General features: G+C 36.8%; 1 protein-coding gene across 3 annotated transcripts in view; it reads right to left on the bottom strand.

Moving 5' to 3' along the window:
* Window positions 1–24154, bottom strand: part of TTC17 (tetratricopeptide repeat domain 17) — a 77700-nt gene that overhangs the window by 35618 nt on the left and 17928 nt on the right. For all 3 annotated transcript variants that reach the window (XM_005870736.2, XM_005870735.2, XM_005870737.2), the window contains exons 6-16: window positions 23266–23375; window positions 22489–22633; window positions 21928–22067; window positions 19800–19960; window positions 18288–18400; window positions 17356–17502; window positions 15960–16075; window positions 15639–15804; window positions 14397–14474; window positions 13680–13904; window positions 6621–6807 (exon numbers count right to left, since the gene is read on the bottom strand). In XM_005870736.2, the coding sequence (XP_005870798.1) occupies window positions 6621–6807; window positions 13680–13904; window positions 14397–14474; window positions 15639–15804; window positions 15960–16075; window positions 17356–17502; window positions 18288–18400; window positions 19800–19960; window positions 21928–22067; window positions 22489–22633; window positions 23266–23375 (1588 nt within the window). The remainder of the gene's footprint in view (window positions 1–6620; window positions 6808–13679; window positions 13905–14396; window positions 14475–15638; window positions 15805–15959; window positions 16076–17355; window positions 17503–18287; window positions 18401–19799; window positions 19961–21927; window positions 22068–22488; window positions 22634–23265; window positions 23376–24154) is intronic.

The raw sequence follows: 24154 nt of genomic DNA, 5'->3' as shown, positions 1-24154 counted from the left end.
AGAAGAGATCAACCAAAGGACTTGTATGCATGCATATAAGCAGAACCCATGGACACTGACAGTAGGGGGGTGAGGGCATGTGCTGGTGGTGGTGGTGGGGGCAGTCTTAAAGTAATGATTGGTGGTGGGAACTACCAGGGAGAGGTCAATGGGGGAAAACGGAGACATATGTAATACTTTAAACAATAAAGAATTTTTTTAAAAAGTGCAGTGCCAGGTAGGAAAGAGACCATATTAAAGACTTGAAATCAGCAACCTCAGGATTACACAGGCATTTCCTCCTAGTGAGGTGAATGAGTCAGAAGCAAGTTTAAAAAAACAACAACAAAGAATGAAAAGTGGTGCCCTCAAAGACAAGGAAGTGTGTGTGTATTTTCCTCTTACAACATATTCTGGAGTTGAAAGCTATCCTGGGAATGCTCTGTTCACACATGACAGGGAAATATGCTCTGTCTCAGAATTTTGGTTGCACTGGTTTCTGAAGACCTACATTTCCTGCCTCCTTTCAGAAAAAGGAGAACTGGTTGTAAGTCTGATCTCTTTGTCATGTCATGTTGTCTTAAGTGACAAAGCATGGGGAGCAGTCAGTGTCAGTTGAGATACAGACACCATGACAGGTAGGTTGTGGGAGAAACAACTCCAGGCAGAACAAAAACTCTCGGCAGCTACATAACTTCCTCTAGAAATGTGAAAGGTCAGATCAGATCTCTAAACGCTCCTGGGAAGTTTACTATGAAACATGTTCCCTTGCAGACACTATGTTGAAAAAAAAAAAAAGATAGAAAACCACCATACCTGCTATTAGCATTAAATTTAAATTTCTGGCTTATTTCATCCTAGCTACCTCATAATTTCAAGCAAGAATGCTGGGGAGTCCTAGCCGGTTTGGCTCAGTGGATAGAGTGTTGGCCTGCTGATTGAAGTGTCCTGGATTCAATTCCCGGTCAGGGCACATGCCCGGGTTGCGGGCTTGATCCCCAGTAGGGAGCGTGCAGGAGACAGCTGATCAATGATTCTCTCTCTCATCATTGATGTTTCTATCTCTCTCCCTCTGCGTTCCTCTCTGAAATCAATAAAAATATATATAAAAAAAAGAATGCTAGGAAAACAAATCCAATAGGTTTTCTCAGACTCACTGATTCACCCATAAATGGTTTTTGTTTTCTTTTTCCATGAGAATCAATAAGGACAATTGTTTGTAACTCGTACTAAAAACTGTGTGGACAGGAGGTGGAAGATTACAAGCCATCTATTAGATGTGTCAGCATCCAGTGGACAAATGAGACAACATAATTCATTTTCTCCTCTCCCTTCTATGATGTTGGAGCTACAGACCTTAATAGATCTATATTTATTATGTATGTTGAGTGGTGGCTCCGTAAAAAATTCTGGTAAACAGTGGGTGGATACCTAACAAGTTTATTATTAGGTATTTTCAGTAGTTCAAACTTGAAATATCATCAGCTAATTCACTATTTATTTAATTCTATGTGCTAGACTTTTGGGCCAGGGTATGAAAATGAAGAAAAGGATCGGTCTCTGTTCTCAACGAGCTAGAAAAGTCTTACAGGAGAGTTATTTCCTGTATACAAATAACTATAAAGACAAGTCACAGGGGCTGAAGGAGAGGTACATTACTTGTAATTAAGGGATCAGGTAAGGCAGAAGTGGGCCTTGAAGAATGGGTAAGATTAGGGCTTTTTTGGCCGGGAGGGGGCAGAGTAATGGGGAAGAGCTGCAGAAAACAACATGAGCAAGCCCATGGAACCAGGAAAGCAGGATGTATGTGGCAAAGAAACAGGCTATTTATAACAGCATCATCATATATCACAGTTGGTGCAATTTCCATTGACTTTGCAAAAGGCAGAATGAATTAAAGTTCTTAGGTGGTAAATGAGCTAAAATTCACCACACCCTCTGGCAGTGAATCAGCTTCACTCAATTCTGCATACTTGGTTGCAGGATTTTGAAGCCCATAATAAGTTAACCAGTATTAATTCTTCTTACAAAAATAAATGCAGATAAGTTACCTACTAGCATATTAAAATGCTATAAAAACTGGGTCTTTAAGACTTTATTTTTAAGCAGATAGCTCACTAATTCTTATGAAGAATGTGATAAAGCAAAAACCCTTCACGCAGGTAGCATATGCTGGATAGTCCACAGGAGGGTAGCAAAATGCAGGATTTCTTTTCCTTCAAAATCTGAACTCCATGAAAATTGCTTTAAACTGTAAGTTATACATCTACAGAAATTTAGGTTAAAGATCACAGATTAAAGAAGTTATAAAAGGGGATAGTATTTAGGTAAATAGATGCTATAAATATAGAAACATTGTGGGGACAACAATGTTTCTATATTTATACAGGATAATTGTTCTAAACACTGGAACAGATGTTAAAGCTCATGTATGTACATTGTTTGGAAATTCCTCCATTTTTTTCTATGGTGGGGAAACTTTCAAATACATACTATAGAGAAACTGCATACAATTCTATGCTTTCCTAAATATTAAAGTCTGACTTCTATATAATAATTATTCATTATTTCTAAAGTTCTGTGCCAACAGTTTTAAATGGGCATGTGTTTCAGTAAATTAAAAAAAAACCAGGGTTCAGAAATCCTGGGTTTGATGCTTAATTATATTTGGTAAATATCAGTACCACTGTTAGTGGCATACCTGTAAGAATCTCATGAAAATGAAGTTTAATAAATATAATCTTCCATTGATCTTATGATTTTCTAATGAGAAAAATAATAGTGAGTGAAGAATACTAAAAATAAAGTAAAATTATACATATAAAAAATATAATAGAACAATGTAGATTGCTTAAGTAGTCAAAAATATCTTTACGAGATGTTACTTTTTAATTTGCAAATTAGTGAAGTTGAAGAATAAAGTATTTAGAAAATACTTCAGAATAATAGTAAGTACTTGGGAAAATCCACTATTGTGAATATTACAGATTCATTATCTATATTTTGCTTATATTGTTATTAAAATTTATTTTCTAATGTGGTCATTAGAGAAGATACTAATTATTGCCTCATGAAATATCATTTTCTGTGACTTTATATTTTCTAATGAAAAAAGTCCGTTTTTAAGTGTTGAGCATTTCAGAGACTTTAGACTTAAAAGCATTATAAGTTCATTTAACAGATTCCATTTTAGTTTAAAAATGATCAAGTGTGTTGTTACTGAAGAATGAGTGTGTTAAAACAACCCATTCAATTATACTTAAGTTAAGTTGTCAAAATAACAAACCAATAAATGTGGAAAAAAGACTACATATTTCAAAACTGCTGAAATAAAATAGTTAATCAAAACTAGAAGAGCTAGCTTATCTTTTGCAGTCAACTTGAGAGTAGGCAATTAAAAAAAAAAATCTATTAAGTTTTCCTTCCCAGCACCCTTGAAATGATAGTGGCAATATAAAACTACCTATAAAAGAGAAGACTTTATTAAGTGGCATTGTAGAGAGAGAGATGATGAGCAGTTGCTATAAGAACATATGTACCTAACAAATGGTAGTCAATAAAATGATTTCTAGATTAATACAAGTGTGGAACAATTATGAGCAAAATAATTTTGTACTAATTGATACATTTTTAGCTATAAAGTCTTTATAAGTAGGAAAATTTTGTAAGCATAGTGATTATTTTTAAGCTGAATGAATCAGTGTCCAAAGGTAACAGAATACCTTCCTTGTGCAGGATTACTGTGGAAATAAATACAAAAAACATTGTCAAAGAAAAATTCAATACTGAAATTAATTCAGTACCAGCAATGAATTTTTAAACCTAGAAAATGCTACAGCATACATTTCTACTAGAGGGTACCAGCATTTATTTAAGGGCTAGCAGATGTTAGATTATTTTCTAAACTAGTTAAATACAATGTAAAAACAGTCATCCATTTTAAAAAGTATTTATTAATGAGTTCTTTCTAAAAGAACTAAAAAAGTATTCCCTTTTCCTAATTATTTTCTTTTAATGTTATTGTATGGGATCCAATAATAGTCTTGGGATAATCTGAACTATTAGATACGACAACTTTAGAAAAGATCTGTTTCAAGTTATTAGTTTCTTGGGCTTGAAGTTAAGCTCGGGGGGAAAATTTCAAGAAAACTGAATTTTCTCTCTTGACATAAGTACCATAAAATAAGAATAAATTTCCCTGGCTGGGTAGTTCAGTTGGTTAGAGAGTTGCCCCAATATGCCAAGGTTGCAGGTTCAATCTCTAGTCAGGGTACATACAAGAAGCAACCAACCAATGCATGAGTAAGTGGACCAACAAACTGACATTCCTTTCTCAAATTATTCAATAAATACAAAATTTAAAAAAGAATAAATTTCAATAAACAAATATTAATAGGCAAAAGCATGCAAAAGTAATGCTAAGAAAAAGGTCTTTTAGAAAAGGGTCACTATATACGTACCAACCTTCTTCCCAGTAATAGAAACAAATCAAGAGAGGAGGGAGATGATAGTAGGTAAAGAAAATATATAGGAGATCCTATCTTATATAATAAAAGGGTAATATGCAAATTGACCCTAACAGCAAAACGGCCAGGAATGACTGGTCGATATGATGTGCACTGATCACCAGGGGGCAGACGCTCAATGCAGGAGCTGCCCCCTGGTGGTTAGTGCACCCCCACAGGGGGAGCGCCACTCAGCCACAAACCAGGCTGACAGCTGCGAGCGCAGCTCCTCAGCAGCGCTAAGGATGTCCAACTGCAGGTTAGGCCCTAGGAGTAGGCCTAAGCCGTCAGTCAGACATACCCTGAGGGCTCCCAGGCTGCCAGAGGGATGTCTGACTGCCAGCTTAGGCCAGATCTCCCGGGGAGTGAGCCTAAGCTGGCAGGTGGACATCCCCCAAGGCATCCCAGACTGTGAGAGGGCACCGGCCGGGCTGAGGGACCCCCTCTGAGCACACGAATTTTCATGCACTGGGCCTCTAGTTAATATATAAGCAGCCTACTGTAAAAAGTGAAACCCTGTGTACAAGGCTGTCCTTAGTAACCTATAAAACATTTCCTAGGCTTATGTAAGGTGATAAAGATCCATAACTGCACTGTTAAAGTTCTGAACACTTCTACTTACTTTTACCCAACACCTATAAGAATCTCATTTAATCCTCCCAACAGGTATATGAGGTAGATTTTTATTGCCTTTCATTTTATAGATGAGGACACAAGTTACTTTGCTGGGAGTGAAGGACAGTAATGGCAGAGCGATGGCTCAACATGAATCTGTATGATTCTAGCACTAGCCACTATATTGCCTTGCAAAAGGACAGTCTTTGACCTTCAGCATTCATGCAAGAACCCTAGTCTCTCAGCAAAACTAAGGAGTTCTGTTGCTGAGAGAGTTTTGGTTTCTTCACTAAAAAACCAGGCTCTGATACATTTTTAAAAAGTGTAAGCACCACTTACTGCCTGTCATTGCATTGAAATCCTAAGGCAGTGTAGTATAGGGAATCAGGAAACCAGTTTTGGGTGCCAAATCTACTAAATATCTTTTATCTTTTATTTATTTATTTAAATAGATTTTTATTGATTTCAGAGAGGAAGGGAGAGGGAGAGAGAGACAGAAACATCAATGATGAGAGAGAATCATTGACCGGCTGCCTTCTACACGACCCCTACTGGGGATTGAGCCCATAACCTGGGTATGTGCCCTTGACCAGAATTGAATCTGGGGACCCTTTAGTACACAGGCTGACGCTCTATCCACTGAGCCAAATTGGCTAGGGCTAAATCTCTTTTAGACAAGTCGCTTAACCAAGTGGATGCCACTTAAAAAAAAATATCTGAAGTGAAGGACTGAACGGCTTTAATATTATAATTAAGTTTGAACATTAATAGAGCACCCACTGTGTGCTCTACAATGGCAAGGCAATGAGGATTCACACATATATAAACCGTACCTCTCATAATTCAAGTCAAACTCATTTTTTTTCTTGTAGTGAAGGTTAAACAAGTAAATTACCAAACATCATGGAACTCTTAGAGCATTCTAACTGATGAATTTATAATAGTTTGGATATTAACTCAAATATTCTGACCCAGGTGGATACACATATGCACATGCATATGTATGAATGCTAAGTAGCCGTGGAAGAAAGTGGAAGAATGCAAAGGGATACCACTAATGTCAGGTGACTATGTTAAAGGTGCAATAAAGATCCAGATTACCCTCACTGAAAGGCAAGGGACTGTACTTCAGTGAAAGAGGATAGAAAAAGAAAGATTGCTTCAAATCTTATTGCTACAGTTTGAATTCATGGATAGGAAAAATATCCCTGACCATAAATTTCAGTCATTGTAAAAATCAGATATTTGGGGAAAAGAAATAAAACAAAAGCTCAGAGCCTACCAATCCCAGTTGAATATCCTTCATTTTAGTCAGTCTTTCTCAACTAGGGTTCTGGGAGAGAATTAAGCCTAACATCTTGAAGTATCTGTATAGTAAATAATAAACAATTTCTTTCCTATGTATCTAGAATTATAATAGTTATGTTAGATCCTTGGAGAAAATCATTTTCTGTGTTCTGTTGATTAGAATAGAAATTCTGGTTGAACTCATTATGTTGCCAGCACTTAATAGCTGCTTACCACTGCAAACGGAAGAGGTGATGTTGTACAGAAAAGGATAAAACTGCATACAGCGAATCAACTTCAGGCTGCTTTCACACTCTGGGCATTTGGTAGTCAATTTCAAAGCCTGTCTAAAGGCCTCAAGTGCCCCACTGATATTCTTCAGAGCAAGGTAAGCATTCCCCAGGCTCAAAAAGGTCAGGGGCTGAAAAAAAATCAGCAAAATGTTAATGAATTAATATTTCTGAGAGTTGCAAAACACCTTTACATTATAGGTCTTTTGGCTTTTTTTAAAGGTTACCCCATAAAAGCTAATGTCTAACTGCCCACTTCATTCACACCAGCCAATTCTAAACTATATAACACAAATATAAATTTATCTTTTACCTTTTTACTAAGATAAAAAATACATAAAGTGTGAATGTATACTAGTCTTAAGTGTATAAATCAATGATGTTTTGTAACTACCACTCATTTCAAGATATAGAACATTTAGAACATTTCTAGGGCAACTGAACCCCAATCCCAGAGGTAACCACCATTGTGATGTTGTGACTTCAATCACCATAGATTAGCTCTGCCTGTTCCTAAATTTCATATAAATGGAATAAATAGCATGTTCTCTTATGTGTATATACAATATGTACCTTTTTGTAGCTTCCTTCACTCAATACAAAAACTAAGTTTCAAGAAATTGAATGTTTTTTGTGTATCAGTTCATTCTTTTTAAAATGATATATAATGTTCCAGCATGTGAATATATTATAGTTTGTTCACCTATTCTCCTACTGGACTGTATCCAGTTTTTGGCTATTATGAATAAAGCTACTATCAATATTCTTGTAAAAGTCTTTTGAGAGGCATATGTACTCATTTTCCTTGGGTATATACTTAGCAGTGGGCTTAAGAGGGGAAGGGCATATATTTAGTTTTAACCAAATAGTTTTTCAAAGTGGGTGTACAAATTTATACTCCTAACAGTCAATACCAATTCACTGACTTGGTACTGTCAGTCTTTTTTAACTTAGCTATTTTAATGAGCTGATGGTGGCATCTCACTGTGGTTTTAATGTGCATTTCCTTAATTAGTAATGATGAATATTTTTTCATTTGGATATCCTCATTTCTGAAGTACGTGCTGTTTTCCCCATTTAAACAAAATTGTCTTTTCCTTATGGATTTGAAGGACTTCTTTATATATATATTAGAGGCCCGATATGTGAAATTCATGCAAGAGTAGGCCTTCCTTCCCCCAGCTGCCGGCACCGGCTTCCCTCTGGCACCTGGGATTTGGGCTTCCCTCTGGTGCCGGCAGGCACCCAGGACCCAGGCTTCCCTCGCAGCCCCACCTTTGTCCGGAAAGATCAGGTCTAATTAGCATATTATGCTTTTATTACTATAGATATATCTACAAGGTATGAGACCTTTTTTGCAAATACTTAGTGCAAATATCTTCTCAGTCTGTGATTTGCCTTTTTACTCTCTTAATGGTATCTTTTGATAAACAGAAATTCTTAATTTTAATAAAGTTTAGTTTTTATATATTTTCTTAAGTTACAGTCAGTGTTTTTTGAAATCTTTGCCTACTGTAAGATCATAAAGACTTCTCCTATGTTTTTATTAAGAATCTTTATTGTTTTATCTTTCACATTTTGGTACATGATCCATCTCAAATTACTTTTGTGTACAACGTGGGGTAGGAGTCAAGGTTCGTTTCTTTTCCCACAGGGATTATCCTGCCCTCCCCGCACTGAACTACAGGTATGCCCTTGTCATAAATCAGGTGACCATATCCATAGGACCTACTTCTAATTTCTCTATTGTTGTTCTGTTGATATATTTGAGTATATTTGTGCCAATACCATACTGACTTAATTATACCAAGTCCTGAAATTTTTTATAAGACTTCCAACTCTGTTTTTTTCTCCTTCTCACCTCCCAATTTTTTGGCTATTCTAGATCTATTTCTACGTAGATTTTAGAATGAACTTGTCAATTTATACACACATTATACATGTAATTGCTGAGAGAAAAGCAACACGTATGAAGTGAATCTATAAATCAATTTGGAGAGAACTTACATCTTAATATTGACTCTTCCAATCCATAAACACGATGTATATCACCACTTACTTTAGAACTTCTTCCTCTTAATGCTTTGTAATCAGTACAAAAATATTTTATTTATTTCTAGTTATCAGATTTTTTTCCAATTATTTGTTGGGACTTTGTTTTTAAAAGTACCCCAAAGTATTCAGTTTAGGTTGTTTTAGCTAAAACATACCTATAATTAATATTTTTGTAATTTGCTTGTATACAAACCATTTATTCTACACTTATTTTATGAAAAATATTTTTAAAGATCTAAGAATGTTTTATTCTCAAATTGCACAATATATCCCTATGAAAAGCAACACCTATGATTTATCCAACTACTTGCTTCTGATTCAGGCTGTTAGGTCATCTAAAATGTCTCACTTAACCAAGCCAAGGTGTACAAAAAGATTCCAGATTAAAGAGGCTCAATACAAGTAATTTTCAAATTACATTTAAAGTATTACTTAGTGGTTCAGGCTCAGCTAAAATTAAAATTAAACCCCATACCTTGATTTCAAAATTGTCTTGATATTTTGCATAAGAAAACAGTGTTATGATTATTGCTATGACTATATGAATTCATCCAGAAAATAATTACTGAATATGTGCTAATGTTTCAGACACGGGATACAGCAGAAAATAATAAAGATAAATCCCCCTGCCCTAATCGGTTTGGCTCAGTGGATAGAGCGTCGGTCTGCGGACTGAAGGGTCCCAGGTTCGATTCCGGTCAAGGGCATGTACCTTGGTTGCAGGCACATCCCCAGTAGGGGATGTGCAGGAGGCAGCTGATCGGTGTTTCTCTCTCATCGATGTTTCTAACTCTCTATCCCTCTCCCTTCCTCTCTGTAAAAAATCAATAAAAAATGTATTTAAAAAAAAAAAAAGATAAATCCCCGCCTTTGTGGATCATACAGTCTAATATTACACAACTATGAAGAAAATGTGATGGAGAAAAGTAAGCAGGGAAGAGATAGAAGTAATACTAGAGTGGGGAAGGGAGTGCCATTTTTTTTATTTTTTATTTTTAGTTATTTATTGATTTGGGGGAGAGAAACGTTGATTCGTTGTTCCACCTATCCATGCATTAATTGGCTGTTTCTTATATGTGCCCTGACCAGGGATGGAATCTGCAACTTTGGTATATCAGAACGATGATCTAAACAATTTACCTATCCTGCCAGGGTGGGAGTGCCATTTTATTTTTATTTTTATTTATTTTTAAAAAAATATATTTTATTGGAACCTGGGACCCTTGAGTCAGCAGGCTGACACTCTATCCACTGAGCCAAACCGGTTAGGGCAGGGAGTGCCGTTTTAAATAGAGTATTAAGGGAAGGGCTTACCGAGAAGTTAGTAGTTATAAAAAACGTTAAGGATATGGAGGAGCAAGCTATGAAGAAATCTTGGTGGGAGCTGAAGTATTTTCCAAGTGGAGAGAACAGGAAGTGCAAGGGCCCTGAGGTGGGAGCATGCTAACATGTTCAAGGAAATGCAAGGAGGCAAGTGAGGCTAGAACAGAATGAGTAAAAGATTCAAAAAAGAAACAAGGTCATAGTCATGTAGGATCTTCTTCACCATTATTATTTTTTTTTTTTTAAAATATATTTTATTGATTTTTTACAGAGAGGAAGGGAGAGAGATAGAGAGTTAGAAACATCGATGAGAGAGAAACATCGACCAGCTGCCTCCTGCACACCCCCCACTGGGGATGTGCCCGCAACCAAGGCACATGCCCTTGACCGGAATCGAACCTGGGACCCCTCAGTCCGCAGGCCGACGCTCCATCCATTGAGCCAAACCGGTTTCGGCTTCTTCACCATTATTAATTCTAAGGTCATAGTCATGTAGGATCTTCTTCACCATTATTAATTCCTGTCTTTTACTGTGAGTTACATGGAGAACCACTGCAGAGATTTGAAGAGATGAATGACATCTGTTTTTGTTTTTGTTTTCATAAAATCTGACTGATTGCTGCATTGTGAAGACTATCAGGGGACAAAGGCCAAAAGCAGAGAAGCCAGTTAGGAGGCCACTGAAATAATCCAGAAAGAAGATAATGGTGGTTTAAATTAGACAGCAGTGGAGATTATGATAAGTAGTGAAATTGTAGGTATATTTTGAAAATAGAATTAGCAAGGTTAGCTAATAGATTGGATTTGCCCTAAGAGGTGGAGAAAGGTATAACAGATGGCTCCAAGTTTTTGTCCTGAGGACCTGGTTTTACTGTTTCCTCAAATGGGGAAGACAGAGAACAACAAATTGGAACAATTTTAAGAAGCTTAGTTTTGGTCTTTAGTTTTTGAGTGTTTTAGACACTGAAGTGGAGATATCAAGTAAGCTGTTGGGTAAAGGAGTCTGGAGTTCAGAACAAAGGTGATAGGTGATTCAATAGGGAAAGGATAGTGTTCTCAAGATATGGTGCTGGAACAACTGGATATCTATGTGGATATGAACTTTGATTAGTGAACTCTGAACCCTACCTCACATCATAAAGAAAATTTAACTTGAAATAGATCATAAAACATCTAGAAGATAACATAGGGAAAGATTTTTGTTTACTTGAGTTAATTATATAAAAACAAGTCATAGAAAACAAAAACTAAACAGAACTAATTTTTTTTCAAATGTCTTACGGAGACACCTTATATCTAACAACAGAAATGAAAAGAAAGATGGACAAATTTAAGGGCAATTTTTAAAAGCTAAGACAAAAAGGCCAAGAGAGAAAATATTTTAACATGACAGATAAAGCTAAAGACTATTGTATGAGTTCATATAAGATTAAAAACAACTAAATTCTAACAAAATGAGCAACATGCATACATGCACTTTTACTTTAAAAATTAAAAGATAAATTTATGTTAGAGAAGTGAAAAAATTTAAAGGAAACTTGTTATACAAATGTAAATTCAGAGGCACTGTAACTTGGCTAAAGATGTGAGCTCTGTGGCCTCTCTCCCTGAGTTCAAATCTGAGCTCTGATTTTTTATATATCTCTTAGAGTTTCTTTACCTATCAAATGGGAAAATCCTATCGCATAGAGTGTTGTGAGGATCAAATGAGTTATTATATGTGTAGTGCTCATTATGGTACCTGGCTCTAGTACACAAACAGTAAATGTTAGCAGTTATTTTAACTGCCCAATTCTGGTGAAGATACAGATGAAATGAATATTGTTAAATCTTAATTATGGCAATGTATATTGGCCCAAGTCTTTTGGTGGACTGCTTGGCATTTTGTATTATAGTCATTAAAATACTTATTCTCTTCTTGACTTACTAATTTCAGTGCTAGCTATCTTTACTAAAAAAATTATCTGGGATACAGAAAAGGCCTCATGCAGAAAACCATATTCACAATAGCTAAGCTCTATCAGTAACCTAAACATCCAACAATGGAACAGTAAGCTGTGAATACCAATTCATTGAACCTTTATAGAACCATTTACATTGATGGCTATAAAAACTTATGCAGTAATAAATTATTTTTATACAATAAGTTTTAAATATCACCAGTACAGTAGAGTTGCAATACTATGAAATATTTACATAGGAGAAAAGCTTAACAAGGAAATACTTCCAAATGTTGACAGTTGGGGATGGGGTACTGATTAAGTTTTATTTGGGGTTATCTACCCTGATTAGTTCATTTTTTTTTTCTTGTTTCAGTACACAGTTTATAACAACTGATATTTTAGTATCATATTCAAAAGTGGAAAGGCAAGTAATCTCTAAAGGAGCTCTCTTTTCTTCAGAAGAATACTACCTAATTGCCTTGGCTGGTGGCAGCAGAAAGTGAAAAGTAGAAAGGGGAACACAGCTATATCAGCCTTCCATGTGGAGGCCAATTCATCACATCTCATATAGAGCATCTGTTCCCACTGTTCCCACGACACATGGCACATGATAAATGTTCAAGAGATATTTGATGTATTTCTTCAGCAACTTGACTTGTTGTGTAGTATAGTGATTGTAAACTTTTGCTTAAAATCCAGCTATGAATTTCAAAGGACACTCTTAACAAGGCAGTATTTCTTCTCATACTTAAAAAATTAGTTCTGGGATATCGCAAAGAAAACTTAACCACTCATGCACTCTGTTTCTAAAAATTTCTTTGGATAGAAAACCTACAAACGTTTAGACACTAGTTATAAAAGCAATTTAATTACATATTTATTATAACTGTATTTTATCAAACTTAAGATGATATCAATTGTAACATATATCCTTATTTCTGAGATGTTAAAATATGAAAAAAAAGAAGTGGCTTCTTAGAAACTATGAAATATAGTAATTAACTGCAAAGCAGTGATGTCACTCCATGGACTGCATGTGGTAGGTTCAAGACATGAATATCAATCCCCCTCTGTTCTTTTTTTTTTTTTTTAATATATTTTATTGATTTTAGAGAGGAAGGGAGAGGGAGATAGAAACATCAATGATGAGAGAGAATCACTGATTGGCTGCCTCCTGCACGCCCCCTACTGGGGATCAAGCCCGCAACCCAGTCATGTGCCCTTGGCTGGAATTGAACCTGGGACCCTTCAGTCTGCAGGCTGATGCTCTATCCATTGAGCCAAACCAGCTAGGGCTCCACCTCTGTTCTTATCAAAATAACTTTTAACTAGTGCTCTGGCCTGGTTGGTATAAAGAGATCTGTCAATTAAAGTTGTAAAACAGTATAAAATTAAGCAGCGTGCATGTTGCGATGAGTAGGACAAAGAAAAGCCAGATGTTTCAGACTGACATAAAAAAGTGGCAGTATATTTTTAGCAGCTATGTCATTCTTATTTAAGTGTAATTTTCTTAAAAAAATAAACTGCATAATTATAAATTTCACTCATTTAAAATAAAGAAATAAACACATCAAAAATAAAACAAAATCTGTTTCATGCCCTCTCGAAATATGCAAATTATTCTCTGAATCTGAGTTACCCCCACATAGCGTATGTGATTACAAAGGAACCTAAAACCTCACCTCTGAGCTATTGATGGCCAAAGCTTGGAGTAGCAGCTTAGCAGCATCGAGATGAAGGCCATAGTGAATCAAAAGGTTGGCCAAGTTCACAAGAGGAATGTCCTGGTACTGAAGTGGAGCCAAATTCAAAGCCCTCTGAAGACAAGCAATAGCGAAAGTGCTATTTCCTACCGCCCTCCAGTAGAGTCCAGCTTCATTGAGTATCAGCCAGACAGGAGCATTTGGCTGAAAAAACCCCCAAATACTTCAGTTAGTACAAGAATACAGCACTTGTTCTAAAAAGGATTTTCAACATATGCATTTCGTTCTTTTAAATAAATTTTAAAATATGTTTTTATTGATTTCAGAGAGAAGGGAGAGTGAGAGAGAGAGAGAGAGAGAGAGAGAGAGAGAGAAGCATCAACGACCTCCTGGTTCATGGGTCGATGCTCAACCACTAAGGCACACCGGCCTGGCAATTTTGTTTTTGCTTTAGAGAACACTTGTCTAAAGGCACTTTCTACCTTTTTAATTTTTATTTTATTTATTTATTTTTAATTGAATTTACTGGAGTGATACTGGTTAATAAAATTATACAGGTTTCAGGTATATAATTCCACAATACATCATTTGTATATTTATTGTATTGTGTGTATACTAGCCCAAGTCATGCATTTTAATTTTTACTTAACAGTTAGTAAGCACTTAAATTTCAGATGTCTGAAGTAAGTGACTCACCTTATTAATAGCATGAAATAAGAAAGACCCAATTTCTTCTTCTGGGATAGTATAGTTATTAATACGGGAAAGCAAAATCTGAAAACAACAAAAGGAAGATTGACTCAATTGAATATAACAGGAAAGACATTTGAAAAGAATTTCTATAGATAGTAGTCTCTACTTGAGCTCCTCAGGAACAGCTAATTTGAATAGATATTTATAATCATGTAACAATGAGGTCATAGAAATACCAACAGGTGTTGACCTGCTCACTTGTATGCCCTAGTTTCCTATAACTAAAAAGTGTTAAAAGACATATACTTATTAAGGTGATCTATCATACCCCATTGAAGTCAACCTAGGTGTCCAGAACCAAGTGAGGAAGTGTTCAGAAGATAACAGTATGCAATTCCTGATGCAATAAAAGTCTGCTCTCTTTCCCAGCTGGAAAAGCACCAGATCCTCAGTTAGTCTACTTTATGTTCTTGCAGCATTCATATAACTGTAAGCAACTCCAAGGCAGGAATCATTGTCTATTTATCTTTGCATTCCTAGCACTCTAAACAGTGCCTAGCACATAATGTTTTTTTGCTTCAGTAAATGTTTGTTAAATGTAAGTAGTAACTGTTCGCAGTTTTAAAATTAATTTTAAAAAGAAGGTCGTTGTGATGGTTTGTTTTCTCTGTAAAAAGGTTATTTTTTCATTTGTATCTATGGAATGGTATGTAATACAGAATTTATAGTCAGTAATAAAACATTCCTAGTTACACATAACTAAGAGAATTAAAGAAAACAACATAACAGAACTTATTTATAAAAATGTTTGCGTGTGGTTATCACATTCATACAAATTCCTAAGGACCTCAAATAAGCCCAAAACAGAGTTCACAAAGCCAAGATAGAGAATAAAGCTTCCAATTTATACAAACTTCTGGAGGATACAAAGCTAAACCGAAGTGGTCAGAATGGCCTCCATCAGGTCAACAGAGAGTTCTGAGTTACTCATGCTTGCAGACTTCTCAGCGAGAGGAACAGGGCTTAGGTGGCTATGTCAGCAGCAGCCGGGAGGAACACCTTCCTGGCACCCTTTCAATAGCATGACTGATTTCTTTAAGATTTCAACAATTCTTTAACTCTATCCTTCAGTTTTATAAAGTTAAAGCTCAACAACTGACTTCTATCAAATTTCTGTTCCACCTAAGATGCTTGTGAAGTCACCCAGAATGGACGGCAATAAACACCAGCCTAAGTGAGCCTTACTTTTCGTGCATGGTCATCTGGCATTTTGGCTTTCAGATCCATGCGGACCTCTAATTCTTTGACTAAGTAGGACAGAGTCTGGCTTTTTCTGAAGTCAGTTATGGAACAGTCAGGGGTTTGGGCCTCTTCTTCTGAAGAATAATCATCACTGTTGAGTTCGTGGATCCTGGCACAAGAAAAAGGAACAAGTTTCATATTTTCAAAGTTTGGGTGATGTCAAGATAAAGACTTAACCTTTCAAGTCCAAGGCTGGTGCTCTCAAAGAACTGCCAGATGACAATCATGCAGAATCAAGTGCTTTGCCAATCCATCAGCACTTGCCTGAGTCCTTTGTTTTCCGGAGGAAGAAAATAGGTTGGCAATTCTCCGCCAACAGGGACTCTAGGATAGCTTTCTGCACAATCTGCTCTTTTAGGCCACAGAATATTCTGTTTGTCCTAATAAAAAAAAGAAAGTTCCTCATCAATTTCTTTGGATTCAATATTTCAACATGCTAAATGAACTTTTAAAAAGAACACAAATATACTAGGATAATTAAACAATAGTACTTTAAGATAAATGCAGACATTTTGGTTGATTCTATAATATTCCCTTTACTGCAGGTTATTAGTCTAAATCAGTAATTCTACCTGCTTTACCACAGACTGGTTCAGGGTTGGGCAGGCCTAAGTCAGCTGAGCCAATGAGACACAAGGAGAGGCTTGCTTGGGGCTCTCGGAAAGAAAAGCCAGTCTTAGTTTCTTATGCCCCATAAGAACAAAAAACTTGTTGCTCTAGTTGCTGCTGGCTGTCACCTCATGAACAAAACAAGCTTTAGAATGAAACCAATACTGTGATGGCAAATTTAAGAAAAAGGAATGAAATGGGTCACTGGTGACATCACTGGACCATTGCATCAACCAAATCCAAATTCTGCCCTATCTCTGGAGTTCCTATAACATGAGGCAAATTTTCTTTTGTTAAAGCCAATTTGAGGGGAAATTTGTGATTTGTACCTGAAAGCACACATATACTTATAAAACTGGCACAGAAAACTATTTTTCCTTGAACTAAGACCTCTTCTTTGCCAATACCAATGTTTAACAATTATTATTGATTTGTAAAATGTTCATTTTTCTAAATATAAAGGCTTATTAAACTTATATCCCAAACCTATCAAACTTTGGGGGAATTTATAGTACATATAAATAAATCTGAGTGGCTATATTAATTGTTAGAATAAAAACAATTAAATTCTGAAAATTTAATAGTGAATAAAAAATACGTGGTCTCTGTCCTTGTATCTTGGTATTTCCACTGACTAAATTTCTTAGCCTAGAAATACTTCTTTATTAACTTGTTTATTATCTGTATCTTCTGCTAGAATGTAAGCTCCAGCAGAGCAAAGAATTTGCGTACTATTTTGATAGTACTAGCCTGGTACACAATTGGAAGCTCAATAAAAGCATGCTGATTATAAAAGTAAATACAAGCATATGTTTAAGTCAAGTTTAGAAACTTGTTAGGGTTGGAAACTATACCCAGAGCTCAAGGCAGACCCAGTGTCTTACTTATCTACTACCTAGCCAAAGCCTTCCATTTAATAGGAGTTTAATAAGTGCTTGCTAAACTAAGCTGAACTGTGACGAGGCCATATTAATTAGTGAAGTTGAGAGCCACCACTTTAAAAGAGCTTGTCTGTTTGAGAAAATGTCTCCATCACCCTCTATTAACTTACCCTATATGCATCAGAGTCCCTGCCCCAGATCCAGAGAACAGAATGGGCTACAGGCGGAGACTTGACCAAATTACTGACGTCACTCTGATTTGTCTGAACATCAAAGTTCACAGACATCATACTGGAGGTTGACGAATCTTCACCAAACTAGAAAATGAAAAGTTCAATCAAACTGGAAGCAGAAAAGGAGTTGTGACTAAGATTTAACTCAAAACATTTAGTGAATATTGAAAATTAGTAGGAAATCAGAAAGTAGGTCGGTAATAAAGCAATCAGATCTTTTAATTCTCAGAACTATGCCCCAACAGTATTCTCTCATAGATAATGAACAGTTAGCAACTTTCAATCAACTATGCTATTGGTTTGTGCTCCTGTCCCTTCATTTTCTTTCTATGATTTAGTCTCTTTCAGGTTTAAAGATTAGCTGATTTCAAGGTTTGGTTCATTATTGTATACCCCCTATCTAGACTAAAATGATAACTACTCTATAAAATTAGTGTTCTGTGGGTAGAGGCAAGGGAACGTAAGAAAGGATCTTAAGATTTTAATATAGCTATCAGTTAGGCATTATAGACTATTGTACAACCAATCCCAAATATATATAGCCTTCTTCCAAACCAAGGTAAAACAATGTCTGATTGTCTCACAAGACTGTGTATTTCTAAAATCTTGTTAGAAAAGAGAATGGGTCCAGGATGGGATAGTGTACGAAAGACATGGGGAAAAGGAATGGATAGAAGGCATATTCTTTGGCAAATAGAAATATCATTCATGGAGGAACTGAGTACTTCCTATAAAATCTGACTTCAAAAACGTAACGGATACTCAAAACCCTAAATGAGAGTCATAAATGTTAGGGATCAAATATACAAAAAATCAAGAAGGGGGAGGGGGAGAAACAATGTTACTCTAGAAGAGAACAAGAAAGAGACCTGAACATAATCCACATTTTCAAAGATGTCTCCACGATGGTAGCGCACAGGTTGGTCCCACTGGCAATGTAAACTATGCTGCTGGTTGACCAGACGGCATATCTGATGATTTCCTGGAATAAGGAAGAAAATTAAATAGATGAAAAAGATCAGCAATGCCAACATGATTTTCTTAGTCTAAATCATTTAGTTTCAACTCTATATTCTTCAGAGCCTGGCAGAGTACTTACATAGGAGGAACTTACACAGGGGAACACTAATTAATGGTTCATTAAATTAAATCATTCTAAAGAAGCCTCGCCTGCTCCATCTACAAATCAAAGGGGCTCCACTAGATAATCACGGCAATTACATTCTATGATTGTAAAATCTATTCACTACATTGCTTTAAGAGACTTCGGCCATCTCTCTGGAGAGAATTTGCTTTATTTATTTCATAATCCTGCTTCAGATTTATACATAAAAGCTCTGGTTGCACTTCAGTACAAGTTGAGGAATAAATAATCCCAAGGACTAAACATACTCTTTAGACTCAAAATAGCAAAGAATACTTGTTAGATGGAATATAAAATGAACTATAAATGATCACCGCTAAAGTTCAGAGGTTAAGAGGCTTTGTAGACAAATATATTTACCAAGGGAGAAAGGTGTACTATAAGGAATTCTATTAACTTATTCTTTGGTGTCAAGCTGTGAGATCTGCTCTCTTAGGGTTTAATCAGACATGAAACATTTTAGATATAACCAAATCACTGACTTCCTGCCAACCCAAGTTTTCTTAGACCAGTGGGACCACAGACTCAAGAGATTTTAAAAAGAGTTATATACCCTCTTCCCAGAAAAAAAAAATTATGCACAAACACAATTCTAAGTATAATTCTGGGGAGAATTTCAAAATTCCCTAAAATTAATCCACTGACCCAAATTAAGAATTCCTGCTGGAGCCAAATTCTAATCTAAAATCTTACTTTGAAAACGAAACATTTGCTTTTAAGGGAGGAAAAAAAAAAGGTATTTATTTAGCCTGTTGCCAGTGTTGACTGAAGAGGGTGGATACTTAGTTTCTAAGGTGTGTCCGGCTTGTTTTACTTGGTGTAGGCTTGAGTTGCAGTGTTTTCAGACCAGCAGAGACTGGCATCAAATGGGAGCTTGTTAGAAATACAGACTCAGGCCCCTTCTCAGACCTACTTAGTCAGAACCTGCATTTTAACAAGATCTCCAAGAGACTGACGTGCATATTAAAGTTGGAGAAGTATCAATGTAAGCCACAGAGGGTAAATAACCATTGTTAAGACTAGGATCTAAAAAATTTCACTTTTACTTTAAAATGTGAATTTAAAAAAGGCACAGGGACCCCTGGCCTGCTGGTATACCTGCTATGATGACGCTGGATTTTAAGAGCAAAGGAAGTCATAAGCACAACTTTATACTGCTTTATGAAAGTTACGGACGTAAAGCACGCTGGAAGTGAATTTCCTAACCTGTCTTCAATTATTTGGAACCAGTACTTACCTAATTGTGCCTCTTTTGCCATCTGTGTCTCATGGATGATATTTCTTAAGATTTGCTCTTCTTGAATCAGCTTATGTTTTTCCAGTATCTCCTGCTGTCTCAGGTAGTGGTCATGCTGCTTTTGATACTCTTTCAACTCATTCAGTGTTCGCTGGAGGGATCTTAACATTTTTAACATCAGGAAAAAGTTACTGAGCTTTAAAATTGTGAATTTTAAACCCACTTACATGCATAGATTTTCTGGTTCTCAGTAATAATTGCCAGGGTTTTTCTTTTTTCTTTTAACATACGATCACTGTACCACGAAGTTCAAGAATAATGAGGCTAAATAGATGCTATTGTTTTATTAAAACTTAGGGGCAAAAAGGCAAATGCAAAATTCTCCCCTTAAATACAACTACCTTGACATTAAATAAATGGTGTGTTGGACTTTTCAGGTGCCAAAAAAGATGCATAACAATATATGATTAACTTTTACATATTTAACAATTCTGTCTCCCTCCACAAAGTTTGTGTTAGTTCCACTGACTGTCAAAGCCTTTCTGGAATCCTCTTTGATTCTGCCTAAAGACAAGGTTGAGGGTAAGGACCACTCTACCTTGTTCTCACATGCTATCTCCTTGGTTTATACAATTAGGAATAAACCACAGAAACTTTGCTTTAGAAACGAATATTCTCTACCACCTGGTATCAAATCAGCTGCCTGATTATATGTAGTCACAAAAATCTTATTACCTATTACATTGTAACATATGAAGATTTAGGAGCTGTACAGATTGTATAAGAAAGAACCAATTCGATTCTTTAGAGCACAATCTTGGAAGAAGCTCAGCCAGGGAAAGATCTAATCAGGTGTAATAGAAGCCAGGTATAAACAAGCAAGCTGTCATTCTTTCCTTCTTACTACAATATGCTCTAAACAGACTGCAAAATAAGCAAATACAAAGGTTTAATGAGTTCCAAATCGCCATTTAATTCCCCAATAATCAAAGTAGACTTAAAACATTAAGGCTAATTCTATATGTGATAAACAATTCACTTCTAAGTTATGGGCTGTTTCTTAACTGGCCCTATAATCTGTTGAATCAAATACTTTTATTAAGTATACTGCAAGGACCAAGTGCAACAGAATTCCATTGCTGTACAACTTACACACTTCTGATTAAGTGAGGTTGAGGTCTCTCAACCTCACTTAACTAACATAACAATAGCTCAGCACTAGGAGTCAAAGGGGAGAAAAGATCACAGCATGTGCAAGTGATTTCACTGACAGTGTATTATCCTATCTAATAAAGAGGGAATATGCTAATTGACCCTAACACCATCGCAAAGATGGCGGTGCCACAGCCAATAAGGAGGAAATATGCTAATTGACTGCCCCGCCCTCAAAGATGGCGGCACCCATAGCCAATAAGGAGGGAATATGCTAAGTGACTGCCATACCCTCAAAGATAGGGATGCCCACAGCCACAAGATGGTGGCTCCCAGTCCCCTCAGCTCCACCGGGGTGGCAGGTGTGGTGGGGTGGCTTCACACACCTGCCTCTGGAGTCCCCCAGTCCCCTCAGCCCCCCAGCTACCCAGGGCCGGCCTGAGGCTCAGGTAACCAGGGCCAGCTGAGGCTTGCGCTGCCAGCAGTGGCAGCAGCAGAGGTGTGATGGGGTGTCGCCTTCCCCCGATTGCCGGTCGCCTCTCGCCCCTGAGGGCTCCCGGACTGTGAGAGGGGGCAGGCCGGGCTGAGGGACTCTCCCCTCCAGTGCATGAATTTTCATGCACCGGGCCTCTAGTAAAAATATACAAACTTAAACAGTATAATTACTGATTATCCTGCAGCATCTCCATCTGACTTCACAAAAGTAATGATGTTCAAAACTGTAAAGCTCTAAATGACAGCATTTACTGCAAGCATTCTCTAGTTCCTAAAATCCATGCTATTAAAGAGATTCCTCTATACCACCACCAAATTGTACTAAACATGCTGGATTTGGAGAAAAGGGATATGACTAGCAGTAGTGAAAAGGTGTTTTTCTTAATTCTAATGAAAAAATTAACACTGAGATCACCATCCACAGGGCTAAGTTAAGGTTCTATGGTGCTAGTGCTTCGGGGACATTTTTTCTCCCAATTACCTATGTTGAGCTTCCAATTTCTGCTCGAGTTTTTGCTGACACAGGACAGCATGCTTCCTCTTTAGAGCTTGCTCAAACCCAGGTTTGGCCTGCAAAGCATGGTCATAACAGAGCACTGAGTGGTTATACTCCCCAAGCATCTGAAGAGACAAAAGCAAAAACACACACACATGGGAAAAACGTTAGCCACAGCCTGTTTGCATCTGTCTAAATCCCCTAACAATTTATGAGATCACCCCTATATCTCACTCTACAATGAATATTATTTTGATCAGTGGCCAAATATCCACAACATAAAAACATGCTATAGCATGGTTTAATTGGGAAGTATTGCTATCTTAAGAGGTGTGCTCTGCAGAAATTTAATATTCCTATCAATTTGTTTTTCTTTTTGTCAAGAGGCTGGGACAATTATGATACATTATTGTGTTGAGATTTCCCCTCTAATTCATTTCCATCCCCTTTCCCTTATTTGGACCAAAAGAGGAAAGGAAAAGGTATTTTTTATTGAAAAGAAAACAGCAACCAATTTGACTCATGAAAACAAAAAGTTGTATTTACTGCATATATATTTCCCAAAGTGTAATAGCTGGTGAAGAAGTCACTATCGTCCAGAGCTGCGTGGACCACAACAGCAGCATCTGCAGAGAAGTGTGCTCTGTGCAGCACATTTGCCAAGTTGACCAGGGCAATGTCTTTATTGTGCCTAAAAGAGAAGGAGAGAGTAATCAGATGTTAGGAAAGAAGCATATGTTCCACAATTATACACAACTACCTGACAAGAGAAAATTACATTCAAAGTTATTGAGCTTAGGGGCATAACTTTCTGTATACTTACAGATGAGAAAATAATTTAACAAAATCATGTTTCATTTTTACATACTTGATGGTGCTTACTCAATCTGATAGCTATAATTTTTACCGCAAAAATAAGGTGGGTCGGGGGGGAGGGATGGAGAAAGGTCTGGAAGACATTCTGTGATTTTAAAATATATTTAGGCCTTATCTATGAGGCCTAAATACATTTCATCTATAATAATTTCTCCAAAGTCCTTGCATTCAAGTCTCAAGTGAATCAGAGGGCATCTACATTATATATATATTTTTCCCTAATGGAAATCAGAAGTATATTATGCTATTATCACTTTGAAGTCTTTGAAATTTGTCATTTTTTTGAGATGGGACTAATTCATTTGAATAGGAATAAAGGAGAAATAAGTATAACACAATGTTTCTTATTATTTTCTTTTTTTAACTTTTATTGTTTTCTTATGTTTTGTTTCTTTAAGAGCCCAAGCTATGTGGAAAATGCAAGGTAGAGAAGGGGAGGAAACTTACCTGGAAGAAAAGTGAAGTGCTCGCATGGCACATTCCACTACCTGATATGGCTCATTCTTTATTCTCCAGTAAAATGAAGCCATGTTATACAGTACCCATGAGGAAGAGTTCTAGAGATTAAACAAATAAAATGACAATCAAACATAAGTCAAGGCAGTTTCTTAACTCAGAATGTTACAAATGAGCACCTTTACTACTGTCTCTTCTGAAATATAAAATGAAGAGCAAGACTTATAGTAGAGATAAAGCATGAGACAAATTACAAATAAGCTACACCTTTCAAGAGAGCCTCCTGGCCGAAACTGGTTTGGCTCAGTGGATAGAGCGTCGGCCTGCGGACTGGGGGGTCCCAGGTTCGATTCCGGTCAAGGGCATGTACCTGGGTTGCAGGCACATCTCCAGTGGGAGGTGTGCAGGAGGCAGCTGATCGATGTTTCTGACTCTTTATCTCTCTCCCTTCCTCTCTGTAAAAAAAAATCAATAAAATATATTTAAAAAACAAAACAACAAAACAAAAAGAAACAACGGTCCATCTATCACATTTTTACCCGTCCAGGGCCTGTGTGATCACCACACAGTTCACAACTGAAAGGATGCTCTTTTGAAATGCAGAAGGATAGGGAGAGAGAACTGGTCTCACCAAGTAGCAAGTAGAAATGAACTTTCCAGGTCTGAAATGAAAATAGACACCTTAGGATAGCGGGAGTGGTGGTGCCACGGTGCCTGGGCTGGAATCTGACTTTCCCAGTTACAAATGAAGTGACCTTGAGTAAGTCACTTCTCTCTGTCACAGTTTCCTCCTCTGTCAACGGGGGGTACCTGCCTAATAAGATTGCTGAGTTACATGAGCTACTATGCATGAGGCACTTGCTGCCTCGCCCAGCGCACA

This window comes from Myotis brandtii, unplaced genomic scaffold (assembly GCF_000412655.1).
Source record: "Myotis brandtii unplaced genomic scaffold, ASM41265v1 scaffold324, whole genome shotgun sequence".
In the NCBI taxonomy this organism is placed as follows: domain Eukaryota; kingdom Metazoa; phylum Chordata; class Mammalia; order Chiroptera; family Vespertilionidae; genus Myotis; species Myotis brandtii.
The sequence above is the reverse complement of the archived record's forward strand: the minus strand, read 5'-3'. Positions and strand labels throughout refer to the sequence as shown.